The sequence below is a fragment of the Bombina bombina genome, chromosome 5 (genome assembly GCF_027579735.1).
Source record: "Bombina bombina isolate aBomBom1 chromosome 5, aBomBom1.pri, whole genome shotgun sequence".
Lineage (NCBI taxonomy): Eukaryota > Metazoa > Chordata > Amphibia > Anura > Bombinatoridae > Bombina > Bombina bombina.
The window spans coordinates 243,584,565-243,600,396 of record NC_069503.1 but is presented as its reverse complement, the minus strand read 5'-3'; the positions used below and the strand labels follow the sequence as shown (position 1 = coordinate 243,600,396).

Genomic DNA, 15,832 nt, shown 5'->3' with positions numbered 1-15,832 from the left:
CGAAATCTGTTGGCGCTTTATAAATAAAGAAGAATAATAATAATAATAATAATAATAAAAAGTGTGTTTTATAGGATTTGTTGTATGTTTTACTGTCAAGGTATATTATTACAGTATTGTGCCAATTGCATCTATATTTAGTACAAATGTATTCCTTATGATATTCATGCCAAGAGTTGTCTTCAGTGTTTTCATACTGTAACAAGAAATAATGTTTTTTTGCCTCATTCCTAACATGTAGCAAAGTTTCTGCGGAGCGTCGGTAGTTGTGCCAGAACTTGAAGGGGCTCTTTATTTGAAAGAAGATGGCAAAAAATCTTGGAAGAAGCGATACTTCCTTCTACGAGCTTCTGGGATTTATTATGTACCGAAAGGAAAGACTAAGGTTAGTAAACTAAAGCAACCTATTTAAGAATAAAGCTATCCCTGTAGGTGAAAGGAAAGAACTCCCTAGGTGGATTCTTGTAAGAACGTCTCATACACCTGAGAATGTTTCTCTTGGCTACAACACTTGTATAAATATTATTTAGTCTTTAAATTCATCTGGTTTTCAGAGTGTTCTTCTTGAAGATATTGAGCATTTTAGGGGGGTTTTTTACAAACAAAATACTTTAAAAGGGAAACCTTGGCATTCTTTTGAATAATGTATCCTGATGTGTTCTTTTCCCTGTGAAAGAGCAACTATAGATTTAGCAGTTAGTGTCTACAACTAATAAAAGAAACAGTTCACTGTTTTCCTCAATGAACAATCAGACATTATTGATGTAATGTATAAATGGATGTACTTACAGCTGCCATTCTCAGTGGCTGCTGAATTAAGATGAATTATTTCCAGACAAAAAAAAAGAGAGTATGGCTGACCCTAAAGGGTATTATAAGAGTATCAAGCTGTTTCACAGTATTCAAGAATGCAGACATCCATCCAACAATATTTATTTATCCTGTGCACTCCACAGACTTCTGTCCAATGAGTAATGTGCTCTCACGTTTTCTAGCTTTTTATCTATTGAAATCATTCTGCGACAAAGAAGTCATTGGTATATTTAATGGATCGGTACAGTACAGGAAATAGATTGTAAAGCATAAGTGCTGTAGTCTTTTTTTTTAAGAATGAAGGGACACAATGGGACTTGTTTTTCCTTTGGAGGACAAGTGAACAGTCTGTTTAAACTTTATTAATCAAACTTAAAAGGTTTTTCTGTAATGGAACTTCAGATATGCAGTGATTTAACAAGAGACATCAAAATAAGTACCTGTTATTTCCCAGAAAGAACAGGAATGTCTTGAATGGATATGAAACCCAAAATGTTTCTTTCATGATTCAGATAGAGAATACGATTTTAAACAACTTTCTAATTTACTTCGATTATCAATTTGTCTTCCTTTTCTTGGTATCTTTTGTTGAAAGGTAGGGATGTATGCTTAGGAGCCGGCCCATTTCTGGAACACTATATGGCAGCAGTTTTGCAAGAATGTTATCCATTCACAAGAGTACTAGATGGTAGCTCTATTCCCTGTCATGTGGTGCTCCAGACACCTACCTAGGTATCTCTTTAACACAGAATGTCATGGGAACTAAGCAAATTTGATAATAAAAGTACATTGGAAAGTTTTTAAAATAGTTTGCTCTGTCTGAACCACAAAAGAACATTTTTGGGTTTCAAGTTCCTTTAATCACAATGCAGCAAGCTCTTCCCTAACTTAGGGCCAGAATCCAAGTGGAGTGCTCACAGTTACGCGCAAGTGATAATGATAGAATGATTATCGCGTCCTCAGTGCTCTGGTTTATTGTTTGGCAAAACAAAAAAGTGTCACAAAACACATCCAAAAAACATAACAAAGTACAGTTACACTCATAATAACACTATCTAATAAAAAATTAACAAATAATTTTGCACAAAAACGTTAAAGTTATAAGGGATCAAAGATATGATATCTCAGGTATTAGAAAATAAATTCAAGCAAAGGACTTTAACATAGAGATACATACATATACATGCCTAAAATGTATATACAGTACGTGTGTACTGTGACAAGGTGGCCGAGCTTTTGGCTTTAGCAAGAAGGAATAGTTCATTTGATTCAAACTATTTATTTGTTACACAGCAGGTTTCACATAATTAGCTTTTGATTCACAAAACAAACACCTACGCCTAACTCAGGAGGCTAACTAAACTTTGAAGGATTCCTAACTAACAGCTAGATTATGTTATGACGTTATTGTGTTATGACTCAAATAGCATCGTTATGGCCCATAACGATGCTTTTTCCCTAACGCCGCTATTACAAGTCTTGTCAGAATAGGTGTATCGCACACCTTTTTGGCAATCACGCAAAGTCAGTACCGCACTTTTTGAAAAGTCTTTTTTCAATGGGACTTCCATAGCGCCGGTATTACGAGTTTTGCGGTGAGGCCAAAAAGTGAGCAGTACACTCTATACTGACAAGATTCGTACCGCCATCTAAAGTCAGTAGTTATGAGTTTTACGCTACAAAGCTGTACCATAAAGCTCATAACTAAACTGTCACAAAGTACACTAACACCCATAAACTACAACCCATTAACCCCTCCCACATTGCAAACACTATAATAAAATTATTAACCCCTAATCTGCCGCTCCGGACATCGCCGCCACTTAAAAAATGTATTAACCCCTATTCTGCCGCTCCCCGACATCGTCACCACTATAATAGACCTCCCGCATTGCAAACACTATTTAAAGATTATTAACCCCTAATCTGCTTTTCCACCCACACCGCCGCTATAATAAACCTATTAACCTCTAAACCGCAAGTCCCTCACAACAAAATATACTAAATTAAACTATTAACCCCAAAACCTCTGGCCTCCCACATCACTACATAAATATATTAACCCCTAAACCTAACCCTAAAGTAACCCTAAGCCTAACCCTAACACCACCTAACTTAAATATAATTGAAATAGCGCTGCGGAATCTGTCGGCGCTCTACAAATAACTGATAATAATAATAATAAATAAATCTAAATAAAACTTACAATTATTACCTAAATAATTTCTATTTAAAACTAAATACAAACTTACCTGGGAAATAAAACCTAAGCTAGCTACAAAATAACTAATAGTTATATTGTAGCTATCTTAGGTTTTATTTTTATTTCACAGGCAAGTTCGTATTTATTTTAATTAGATAGACTAGTTAGTAAATAGTTATTAACTATTTACTAATTACCTAGTTAAAATAAATAGAAATTTACCTGTAAAATAAAACCTAACCTGCCTTACACTAAAACCTACCATTACAATTATATCAAATAAATTAAATTAATCAAATACAATTATCTAAATTACAAAAAAAATAAACACTAAATTAAACAATATAAAAAACAAAAACGAATTACTCCTAATCTAATAGCCCTATCAAAATAAAAAAGCCCCCCCCCCCAAATAAAAAAAACCCCCTTAGCCTACACTAAACTCCCAATAGCCCTTAAAAGGGATGAAGATAGAAGATGCCGTCTGGATGAAGACTTCTGCCCGGCTGGATGAAGAATTCTGCTGGCTTCGATGAGGACTTCTGCCCACTTGGAGGAGGATGGATTTCCGGTCTTCGAAAACTGGATCGTCAGGGGTTAGTGTTAGGTTTTTTTAAGGGTTTATTGGGTGGGTTTTATTTTTAGATTAGGGTTTGGGCACCGTATAAGAGCTATATGCCCTTTTAAGGGCAATGCCCATCCAAATGCCCCTTTCAGGGCAATAGTTAGCTTAGGTTTATTTAGAAAGGATTTTATTTGGGGGGTTTGGTTGTGTGGGTGGTGGGTTTTACTGTTGGGGAGTTGTTTGTATTTTTTGTTACAGGTAAAAGAGTTGATTTCTTTGGGGCAATGCCCCCCAAAAGGTCCTTTTAAGGGCTATTGGCAGTTTAGTGTAGGCTAGGGTTTTTTTATTTGGGGGGGGGGGGGCTTTTTTATTTTGATAGGGCTATTAGATTAGGAGTAATTCATTTTTATTTTTGTTAATTTTGTTTTTTATTTTGTGTAATTTAGTGTTTATTTTTTTTGTAATTTAGATAATTGTATTTGATTTATTTAATGTATTTGATTTGATTGTAATAGTAGGTTTTAGTGTAAGGCAGGTTAGGTTTTATTTTACAGGTAAATTTGTATTTATTTTAACTAGGTAGTTAGTAAATAGTTAATAACTATTTACTAACTAGTCTATCTAGTTAAAATAAATACAAACTTACTTGTGAAATAAAAATAAAACCTAAGCTAGCTACAATATAACTATTAGTTATATTGTAGCTAGCTTAGGTTTTATTTTAGAGGTAAGTTTGTATTTAGTTTTCAATAGGAATTATTTAGGTAATAATTGTAAGTTTTATTTAGATTTATTTTAATTATATTTAAGTTAGGGGGTGTTAGGGTTAGGGTTAGGTTCAGGGTTACGTTAGGGTTAGAGTTATGCTTAGGGTTAGGGTTACGTTAGGGTTAGGTTTCGGGGTTAATATATTTATGTAGTGTTAGTGATGTGGGAGGCCAGAGGTTTAGGGGTTAATAACTTTAGTATAGTGGCGGCAGATTAGGGGCTAATAAGTGTAGGTAGGTGGCGGCGATGTTAGGGGCAGCAGATTAGGAGTTAATAAGTGTATATAGGTGGAGGCGATATCGGGAGTTGAAGATTAGGGGTTAATAGTTTTATTTAGGTGGCAGCGAGCGATGTTAGGACCAGCAGATTTGGGGTTAATAACATTATGTAGGTTGCGGCGATATTGGGGGCGGCAGATTAGGGGTGTTTAGATGTGGTTTTTATGTTAGGTTTAAACATAACTTTTTCTTTCCCCATAGACATCAATGGGGCTGCGTTACGGAGCTTTTCAGGTCGATCGCAGGTGTTAGACTTTTTTTTAGCCGACTCTCCCCTTTGATGTCTATGGGGAAAGCATGCACAAGCATGTCAAAGCAGCACTTGTATTTGGGTGAGGTATGGATTGGGTGAGGTATAGAGCTCAACGCCACCATATCGCCCGCACAAGCTGGGTTTTTCAAAACCTGTAATAGCAGCGCTATAGGAAGGTGAAATAACGATGCTTTTGTGGCAGTCGTTAATTTCCCTATAGCGCTCAAAACTCGTAATCTAGCTGTATATAACTGGGTCATCTTAACTGTCTCCAGTAAACAACAGCTTTATAGAAAAACAGTCTGTCAGGTGATTTCCTCTTCACAGGAGGAAGAGAGAGACAAAAAACTTTGCTCTCAGAGCAGCCTTTTGCTAGCTGGCTAATTGCACTAGCTGGGAGCACCTGAAATGTAATTGTTTCATTCTGGAAACACAGAGAGCTCCATTCTCCTGCTAACATAATAATGATCTCTGACCCTGTCACATATCCTCCCCTCCAGCGTAACACAGTAGGATGGAGCGGCTTCTGAAAAAGGTTATGCACTCTAGACAAAGCATCAGCATTAGCATGCAGAAGCCCAGCACTATGGGCCACATCAAACGTATAGGGCTGTAAAGTAAGGAACCACCTTGTTATTTTGGCATTTGTTTCTTTCGAAAAAAAAAGGAGCATGGTCAGTCACTAGCGTAAAGGATCGGTCTAACAAATAGTACCTTAAGGTCTCAATAGCCCACTTGATAGCCAAGCATTCTTTCTCTACCACAGCATATTTTTGCTCTCTTGGCAGTAATTTACGACTCAATTAGAGCACAGGTTGTTCTTAACCTGCTATATATTGAGACAGTACAGCTCCCAGGCCAACTTTGGAAGCATCTGTCTGTAGAAAGAACTGCTTGGAAAAATCAGGGGCTATTGAGACTGGATGAAAGCATAAAGCCATTTTTAAATCAGAAAATGAACAGTCTGCCACCTCAGTCCATTTCACAACATCAGACACCCTTGCTTTCGTCAAATCTGTTAGTGGGGAAGCCACATAACGTCTTTGGTAGTTTTCTGCAGTTATGGAGCCTTCTGATTCTGTCCCTAAATCTACTTTAGAATCAAGAATCCTCTGAACACTTTCCTACTTTCAAAATAGAGACTATTTGGACTATTCTGCCTTTTTTTCAGCAAGATCATTCTATGTCCATGATAGATTTAAACAATGCTTACCTTCTTCTTCCTAATCACAGGGAACATTATCAGTTTCTAAGGTTTGCCTTACTAGACAAGCACTTTCAGTTTGTTGCAGTACCATTTGTTCTGGCTACAGCTCCCAGAATATTCTCAAACGTTCTGGGTACACTTTTGCCTGTGATCTATACTCAGAGTATTGCAATGTTTCCTTACCTGGGCAATATCTTGGTTCAAGCTCCATCTTTACATTTAGCAGAATCTCACACCAGCAGACTGTTGGTTGGAATTGCAGCATAAGTTCTATTTGACGCTTTTTCAACTTGCAGCAATTATGCCTGGCAAGTCTCTAGCAAAAGGACAGAGAATGTTTAATTTTGTGACAAGTTTACAGCAAGAGCTCTGCAAGTTTGTTGCCAATTTCTGACTAGTCAACAGCAAGAGCTCTGTAAGTCTACAGCAAATTTCTGGCAAGTCAATAGCAAGAGCTCTGCAAGTCTGTTGTCAGTTTCTGCAAGTATGCTGGAACTTTTTGGGAAGTCGACAGCAAGAGCTCTGCAAGTCTGTTGCCAATTTTTGGCAAGTCAACAGCAAGAGCCATGCAAGTCTACTGCAAATTTGTGACAAGTCAACATCACAAGCTCTGGAAGTCTCTTACAAAACTCTGATATGTTGACATCAAGAGAACTGGCATGTATGTCATAATTAAGAGCAGTATCTGAAACAAGAGTACTGCAAGTTTGCTATTTATGTAAATTATATTTACAATATTTACAAATAATAATAAAGTAATAATAAAATGTTTTTCCTGCAAAGGTTTATTACTGTAAGTTATGTGTATGAATTTAATTGTTTTCAACGTTGTATCTATACATTATCTGAGATAAAATATTAATATAAAACACTAATATTATGTCAAGTAAAATATGAAGTTAATTACTTTAAGGATTCTTATATTGAAGTTACATTATGACACTAATATAATTATCTCATGTATAGTAGGGGCCCTGGTTCAGCACACCCCATTAAAGTATTCTATTCGATAAATTGAGCAGTGCCTTGAGACCCCTGGTGATTAACCATGCTCTACAAGTACCCAATACAATAAATACAGGTGTTGGAGCTAGCTAGTGCTCAGGTGCAAAAAGGGTGTGGGGGCCAGCTGGTGCTTAGTTGCAGAATGGGTGTGAGGGCTAGCTGACACTCCCATGCAGAACAACTGTGAGAGCCAGCTGATGCCCAAAATGAAGTTCAGCCACTGGAGTTGTGCAGGAGGAGGTAGAGATCACCATAGCCACTGGCAGCTGAGTGTCTTTCTATTTATATTAAATTGGGCTTGTATGTGTGTGTGTGTCTGTGGACAAATGTGTGAACTTGTTCCTGTGTGTGTAAACAAGAATGGGAATTTGGTCCTGTGTGTATGTCTGTCACTGTGTGCAAGTGTGTATGTTTGTTCCTGTGTGTGTGTGTGTGTGTGAGCAAGAGTGTGAGTTTATTCCTGTGTTTGTTTGAGCGAGCAAGAGTGTGTTTGTTCCTGTGTGTTTCTGTCATTGTGAGCAAGAGTGTGAGTTTCTTTCTGTGTGTGTGAGCAAGAGTGTGAGTTTCTTTCTGTGTGTGTGAGCAAGAGTGTGAGTTTTTCTGTGTGTGTGAGCAAGAGTGTGAGTTTGTTCCTGTGTGTGTGTGTGTGTGTTTGTTGTTCCTTTGTGAGTTTTTTCTTTTGTATGTGTATGTGTGAGCAAGAGTGTGTTTGTTCCTGTGTGTTTCTGTGTGTGTGAGCAAGAGTGTGAGTTTCTTTCTGTGTGTGTGAGCAAGAGTGTGAGTTTCTTTCTGTGTGTGTGAGCAAGAGTGTGAGTTTGTTCCTGTGTGTGTGTGTGTTTGTTGTTCCTTTGTAAGTTTTTTCTTTTGTATGTGTATGTGTGAGCAAGAGTGTGTTTGTTCCTGTGTGTTTCTGTCATTGTGAGCAAGAGTGTGAGTTTATTTCTGTGTGTGTGAGCAAGAGTGTGAGTTTGTTCCTGTGTATGTGTGTTTGTTGTTCCTTTGTGAGATTTTTCTTTTGTGTGTGTGTGTGAGCAAGAGTGTGAATTTGTTCCTGTGTGTAAGAGTTTGAGAAATAGTGTGTTCCTATGTGTGTGTATGTAAAGAGTGTGAGTTAGGTCCTGTGTGTTTGCATTGTACTCTTGGTGTCCTTTGTTGACAAGCATACCTATGTAGGCTTTGGAGCTGGGAGCTAGCTGCTGATTGGTAGCTGCACACATATCCCTCTTGTGATTGGCTTATCAATGTGTTCAGCTATCTCCCAGAAGTGCATTCCAGCTCCTTCAAGAAAGGATGCAAAGAGAATAAAGCAACATTGATAATAGAAGTAAATTTGAAAGGTATGCTCTATCTGAATCATGAAAGAAAAAAGTTAGGATTCATGACCCTTTAACCAGAGCTCTGAAGTCACGCTATCCCTTGTTAAATTTAATTGCACTCAAGCAAACACGTTTACTTTCAACCTGTAATACTCACACTACTTCTGACGTGCACAAAGAGCTGCAATACACTGCTTTTTGCTTGGGCACAACAGTTAGCGTGCCACTAAAAATCTATCCCAAAGTCAGCAATACACTGCACCAGAACGTTTCCCATATGGTGCAAAAAATTATAGCTCTGTCAAATTAGGTAGCGATTGGTAATTCATGAAGTCAGCATTAGACTGCATTATAATAAGAATGTGCCTGTATGCTTACAAAATAAAGCTTTTTGACTTTATATTTTCAGCCTGGAATAAAGCATAAGTCTATAGAAAATGTCAGCTTTTCAAATGCATATAAATAGCAAAGCAAAAATAGCTAATGTAAAGGAATATCCTCATCAGAAATTAGAAAATATAAATCATGATGTGGAAGCACAAACAGGTCAATAAAATATGCTAAAACCATACTCCTTATGCCAAACAGTAAGTGAGGTAATATGGGCTTCTCATATTAATCATTCTTGCACAGGTAGATTTAAACTATACAGTATATATAGGAACATGTGGCTCTCAATTACATGCAAGAACAACTTTATTACAAGAAATTATATGCAAAAAATGCAGCACTCTTTCTGGCCTGCACCATAAATGTATTGCATGGTATTAGGGTTGCCACCTTTCTTGGAAGAAAATACTGGCCATGTTCATTAACATAAATTTATGGCAACCCTACATGGTATCAACTATGAACCAAAACTAACAGACAATACTGTTGGATAAGATGCATAATGGTGATATAAAATAGTTAAAGGTTAGAAGTAAAGTCCCTGTGGATTAACATAAGAAACCTTCATTTTTGTGAACCTATGCCAATGTGTCAGCTAACAGTTTAGTATCTGTATAAGAGATGTATAGATAACTTATACAATGGTTCATGATTGCCTATGGATAACAATAGAAAATCATTTAATAATAACTAGGGATTGGCGAATGTTTTGCAACATTCAAAAATGAAACAAATTTTTATTTGTTTGTTTAGAATTTCGAATGTTTGTACAACATTCTAACATTCATTTAATTTAATATTATTTCTAATGATTTTTTTTAATATAATATTTGATTCAAATTTTTCTAATAATTCGATTCAAATTATGCAATATTCAAATTCAAAATTCGAATATATATATTTGTAATAGTATTTCTAATGCTTTTTTTAACTGTAATATTCGAATTATGCAATTTTCGAAATAGAAACATTCAAATTGATATATTTATATCTATTATGTATCAATTTACTAAATTCCCTACCACATGAACTGTTGAACTTCTGAATTGTATTTGTTAAGTCGAATGTTACATTCGAAAATTAGAATATGGACATTCGATCTAATTATGAACATTTGAATTAGAAAGTGAGATTCGAAAACTGTATATAGCATTAGATTATAGAATTTTTAAGAATATTCGTTCTTATCAACATTCAATTATGTAAATCAATTTTCTATAATAACATTCGCTCTAACATTCAAATTTGAATATAAACACATTCGTCCATCCCTAATAATAACATATACATTCCAACAAAACGTGTGATACTACAAATACAAACTGTCATGTGCGGGGACTAAAAACAAAGAAATAGGATGTTGAACATTATCACATTCTTAGGGATGCGGAAAAAATATTTTAGTTTTTTTTAAACAAAAATAATTTATTCTTCTGCATAGTAATATCTGTTTAAATAAAATTTGAGGGGGCGGAGCTTGCCACAAGATGGAGAAGTCGCACTTCTTGTAAGCTCTGTGGTCCAAGCAGTATTTAAGTTAATTTGCAGGGCAAGCAACAATCCTTCTACCTCCTTCCCTTCACCCATCAGATCCCTCATAACTACGGATGCTGGAGGGCTATTTAAAAGGTTCACAATTGACCATACAGAACCGCTGCCACGAATGGACCCGTTTGCTGCCAAATCTTTGACCTGCGTCACTCTGGGATCCTTAACCTCACGCTGCCATATCTCCCTAGCGGACACCCGGATCCAGACAGTACATGGTGAGGAGTCATGATCCGTCCCTACAGAGACCCATTCAAAAACAGATACACTGCCTGGCCCACCACCTCACTACATTGAGCTACGGCACTTGCGGCCTAACAGCATCCCAGAGAGGTTACGGCCTTCCACCGCACAGAGTTACCTCACAGCTACTCAACTCAGACCAGATACTGTGACATCGCCCTCCAGATCACACACTACCCCTGAGCTGGTCATAATTGTTCTGTACATACATGCAGGCACATCGCTAGGAGTTCAGCACAGACTTTGTATCACCCTTCTTGTTGCTCATAACCACGGGAGCATATACTCAGTCATCCCACACTCCTGAATGTTAAGACTACCCTGTCAGACATCTGCGAGGGGTGAGTGTATATTCTTTATCTCCATATATTTCTAAAGGTCCCACAGACTTCCTCACACCACTAGGCCTTATCATAACAACATTGGGCCTCTCTTTTCACTCGGCCTACACTGCCACAAAGCCTAAGTGTCCTTCCTACTGATACTCCAACACCATCTAAAGGGCCCCAGATATTTATAATAGTTGAGACTGTGACACTTACTACCTGACTCTGAGAAGGAAGAGCATTCCAAATAGCCAAATCCCTAAGGCTATGATACAGCTCATATTCTAGAAGGGCTCTCTTTTAGTAGGCCATCCTTACACACTCTACGTTACAATGATTCACTCATACAGGCGTGATATACCTGTCAAACCTTTCACAATCGAACAAACGTATTTCTCCACTGAGTGTACAATTCCATCAATGGACTTAGCTGTTATTTTGACTGATATCAGTTCACCCTCCTGTCATACTAAAAGCAATCTAATCTTAATACTAGCTGTTCCTGCGCCTATGGGTCATATCCCATGTTCCTTTTCCCCATATCACCCTGTGAGAGCACCTTCCCCGGAGAGAGACAGATATACACCTATTGCTGCGGATCTTCAATCAAGCAAACTCTTCCAGATCTTTTCTCTACCAAGTCACATAGCCTCTATATTTCATTGGACTTTTTGTATTTACTATCAAGGGGCCACCTATCTCCCTTTATTACCCTATTTATGTCACATAACCAAACAGAAATTATGTGCTAAACTCACCAACCGGGGGGTGCCAGATCTACCCTCTCTACCCACTCTGCCCAAGGGGAAGACAACTGCTTTATTCTCAAGTGTGATATTTATACCTTGAGTCTCCTTACATCTCTCACTATGGCTCATTCTCAAAAGAGTAAACAGAAACAGCCTGATGTCCCCTAAAAGAACTCTAGCGGACCACGTTAATAGCAAAATCCACTATGAACAAGATCTGTCAGATGAAGACTCCAGGGAGTGGATTGCTTCAAATAAAGGATCACACAGAGTTGAAAGTCACTCCACAGACAGATCCCTCCTTGCACACTCCTCTATACTGGACTCCCTTAAAGTGCTGTCTCATAAAATGGACTCTCACCATACATCTCTCAAACAAGAGCTCAAATTGTCAGTTTCTGAACTCAAAAGAGACATATCATCTCTGGGAGAATGGACCAAAGGGTTTGAAAGGAAACATGAAGATCTTAACGTAGATCACACTAATCTCCTTTCTTACACTCAATCCTTAACATAAATGATCTCTGATTTAGAACCCAAAATGGCGGACCTAGAGGATAGGTCACGCCGTTATAACATTAGGATACGTGGTATCCCGGAGGACATAGGGGTGGCAGATCTACCAGGATTCCTGATGAGCCTATTTAAGGAGCTATTAGGACCTTTAGAAGGCCAATAAACTCTAATGGACAGAACCCACCGAGTTATCCACCCCAGGAATGTCAACTCCAGTAGCCAGAGAGATGTCATCATAATTAGACTACACTACTACACATTTAAAGAAAAAATACGCAGGGTCTCATTCCTAAACAAAAACTTGAAAGATCCTTACCACACAATTTAAATCTTCCTGGATCTAGCCTCTCATACCCTAGCTAAAAGACGTACTTTTCAACAAGTAACTCAGTGTCTTCACAAAAACAGTGTAAAATATATATGGGGCTTTCCTGTCAAACATTTTTTTCAATTTGAAGAACATTCCACACCAGACCAAGGCATGAAACTTCTACTCTCATTGGGCCTACATCATCCCTCAGATCAAAACAAAGGTTTTCTGATAAACTCCCTGCCACTGCACCTGAATGGCTCCCATTACCAAAAAGGCCCAACCACCAATCCAAGAGAAAGGATCTGATTGCTCAAACCGAAGAACCCTAACATAGCACACTATTCCTCTGTGTAGAACATTCAAAATAAATGTGGACAATATTTATTTCCCATAAAGCTTTGTCATCAATAAATCAGAGGGCAGCTACCCCTCCTCAGTGCCTGGTGGAGACACTTGCTCTCTCATCTCTACCTTAGCTAATGATCTTGGAATCACAACCTGGACGATAAGTATCCTTTTTGAATTGTTCAACGATTTACCAAATGTTTATATTTCGTATTGTGAATGTTAACTTCTATACTTATACAAATTGATTTTTAGCCTAGCCTCTGTTTGAGTCTACTTAAAGTAACATTAATCTAATTGGTCATCATATTTATACATGTTACACAATAAGATAACCAATGTGAGTTGAAACTTGTAACTCTACTACTTCATTTAACAACCCTACATAGCTAACTACTACACCTTCAAACCATTTGACATTACTAGATCTCAAGAGGTATAGCTTCTAACCTCAATATGTCTTAGCATTACTCATGCTCTTTACCCAAATTTGCTATGGACCCCAAGCCTTTTGTTCCAGTTTTAACATTCTAACTGACTTTTGAGATATAACTACCCATAATAGTCCACATTAAAACAGTCAAATGTAATAGGCCCTCAACCAGTACTCTACTACTAGGAAGGTATGTGTTGATGTTATAGGCCACTAGCCCATATTGCATATACAATCACACGTACCTCCCTCCGAAACCAACTTAAGAGTAGCAACCACATATAGGTACTCTCTATGACCTTATACTTCCAGTAACTTTAATATTATCCTATACGGAATCACTCACGCATAAGACATATAGATCTTCTCTCTATTACAAGCTAATTCATCCTTTCGTCTACACGCTAAATAAACCTCATTTAGACTTACATTACATTGACAACGATTTCACTCCATTCATACATTGAATTTTTACTCTATTGATATATCTTATTTTACTCAAATGTTATGTGTTCTTCAGTATGTTATGCATTTGATTGTTTTAGTTAACTTGTTTTATTGCTGTTAATACCATTGTAATGAATTTTGTTAGCCCATACCCCAATACAGGCACTCTCTATACTCCACCTCACCTCTATTACTTACACCATCTTCCTCTCCCTTCTTTATACACTGACCTATCCCCCCTCACGATAGGGTAACCCCGGCAACTCTTTCATGAAACACAGATAAAACCTACCTACCAAGCACAAACCCCTCCCCCTTCTCCTCACTCCCTACGTAGGCCCTCTACCGCTGACTCTTTGTCAGCCATATTCAAAGCTCGGACCACCTCTTTGAGGAACCTATAGTACACTCTCATACACTTTTTACTCTCTCATTACCAGAAGCTCTTTCCCCCCATATCACCCCCTACAACCTACGAGCGGTTCTTGTCAGATTAACCACTTGTATTACCTGAACTCGTAGACACACTACTTTGCCATCCACCCCAGACCAACTCTCCTAAAGGTGGCAGCCCTACTCTACTAAACCACGATGTTCTACTTAAAAATTACTCTTATCTTCTCAGTTCCGCCTACTCTACGAGAATAAAATCCTATAAGATATAAAATAATAAAAAGAGGATTGATTCCTCAACCTTGAGCACCAGTCCCCTTGTACATTTCCCCCACAGAACAGATAGTCCCTATATTCTATCTTCAGATGTAACTGATTGTAACTCATGTATGTGCTATTCTTATTATATATATATATATATATATATATATTCTTCTATTATATATATATATATATATATATATATATATATATATATATATATATATATATAATCTTGCTCCTGGTTTATGTCATGATGATTTGTACTGAACACACTGTTTCCCTGCGTGGATACGTTCTGTTAATGTTCATGTACCTAATTTCCTCAATAAAAATGTATGTAATTAAAAAAAAAAGCTTTGAATACATTTTAAAATTCGCTATTTTGATGCTTTTTTTTTTAAATATCCCTTTAATAGTATTGCTTTTGTAGTATCTTCATGGGCTTTCATAATGAGCAAACAGAAGGCCACTTATGGACCTCATCTCTTATCATTTGGGATATTCAGTGATTCAAAGGAAATAAGGTGTTGACAATTCTGCCTATATTAAGCAGGGGTCAATCATGGACCTCATGTCTCTGCATTTGGAATAATTAAACAGCAGAGGAACAGATAGATTGTTAAGTAAGGTCACTTATAAGCATGTTAGAAAATAAGCAGTTTAGCTCTTAGAAGCCAGCTTTATATCAACTGGAGACCTCTCTTTTATACTACAAAATAGCAGTCTACATGTCTTAGTCCAGGGATGGGAAACCTTGGCCCTCCAGAGGTTTCAGAACTACATTTCCCATGATACTCAACTGGACTTCAGAGGGCCTAAGCATCATGGGTAATGTAGTTCTGAAACATCAGGAGTGCCAAGGTTCCCCATCCCTGTCCTAGTCAATAGGCTAAATACCAGATACTTACATAGCAGAGAGCTATTAAAAAAAAAAAAAAACTTTCTGAATAGCTTTCAGTTACCAGGTGTAAAATGGTATCCTAGAATCTTACTTCTAAGGAGAATTGTGCTGTTTGTTCACATTAAATAATTATAAAGGACGACAAATAAGTTTTCTCTTTGGGTAAATCAGAGGTTATGGTGAGCTATACCACTTTCAATGCACCATCTACTAGCGATATGTAAGAGGAGGAAGTGAGGGGCCTGTAAAATCCTGACTGTTGATACTGTGTGAAACGTAATCCTTTCCTCTGTCAAAAATTACATCAATCAGAGCACAATGGCATGTTGAGATAATCTCTGCAAAGATTAGGTTTAGATGTCTCCAGGCTAAACTGATTTAAAACAGATAAACAGCTTCATTTGCTCAGCTCCTAATATTGTTACCAACCATGGCAGCCTCCTGTACACACCGCTTAGGGCAAACACAAACTTATTTTATGCATATGTTTTGCTAAGAGAGAAGAATTAAGAGCACAACACACAAATTTAGACTTTAGTAGAATTCTCTGTCTGCT

The 15,832-nt window shown here is 37.4% G+C and overlaps 1 protein-coding gene across 1 annotated transcript in view; it reads left to right on the top strand.

The window, feature by feature from the left end:
* Positions 1–15,832, top strand: part of APBB1IP (amyloid beta precursor protein binding family B member 1 interacting protein) — a 352,897-nt gene that overhangs the window by 262,847 nt on the left and 74,218 nt on the right. The window contains exon 9 of the mRNA XM_053713908.1: positions 242–385. Within this exon, the coding sequence (XP_053569883.1) occupies positions 242–385 (144 nt within the window). The remainder of the gene's footprint in view (positions 1–241; positions 386–15,832) is intronic.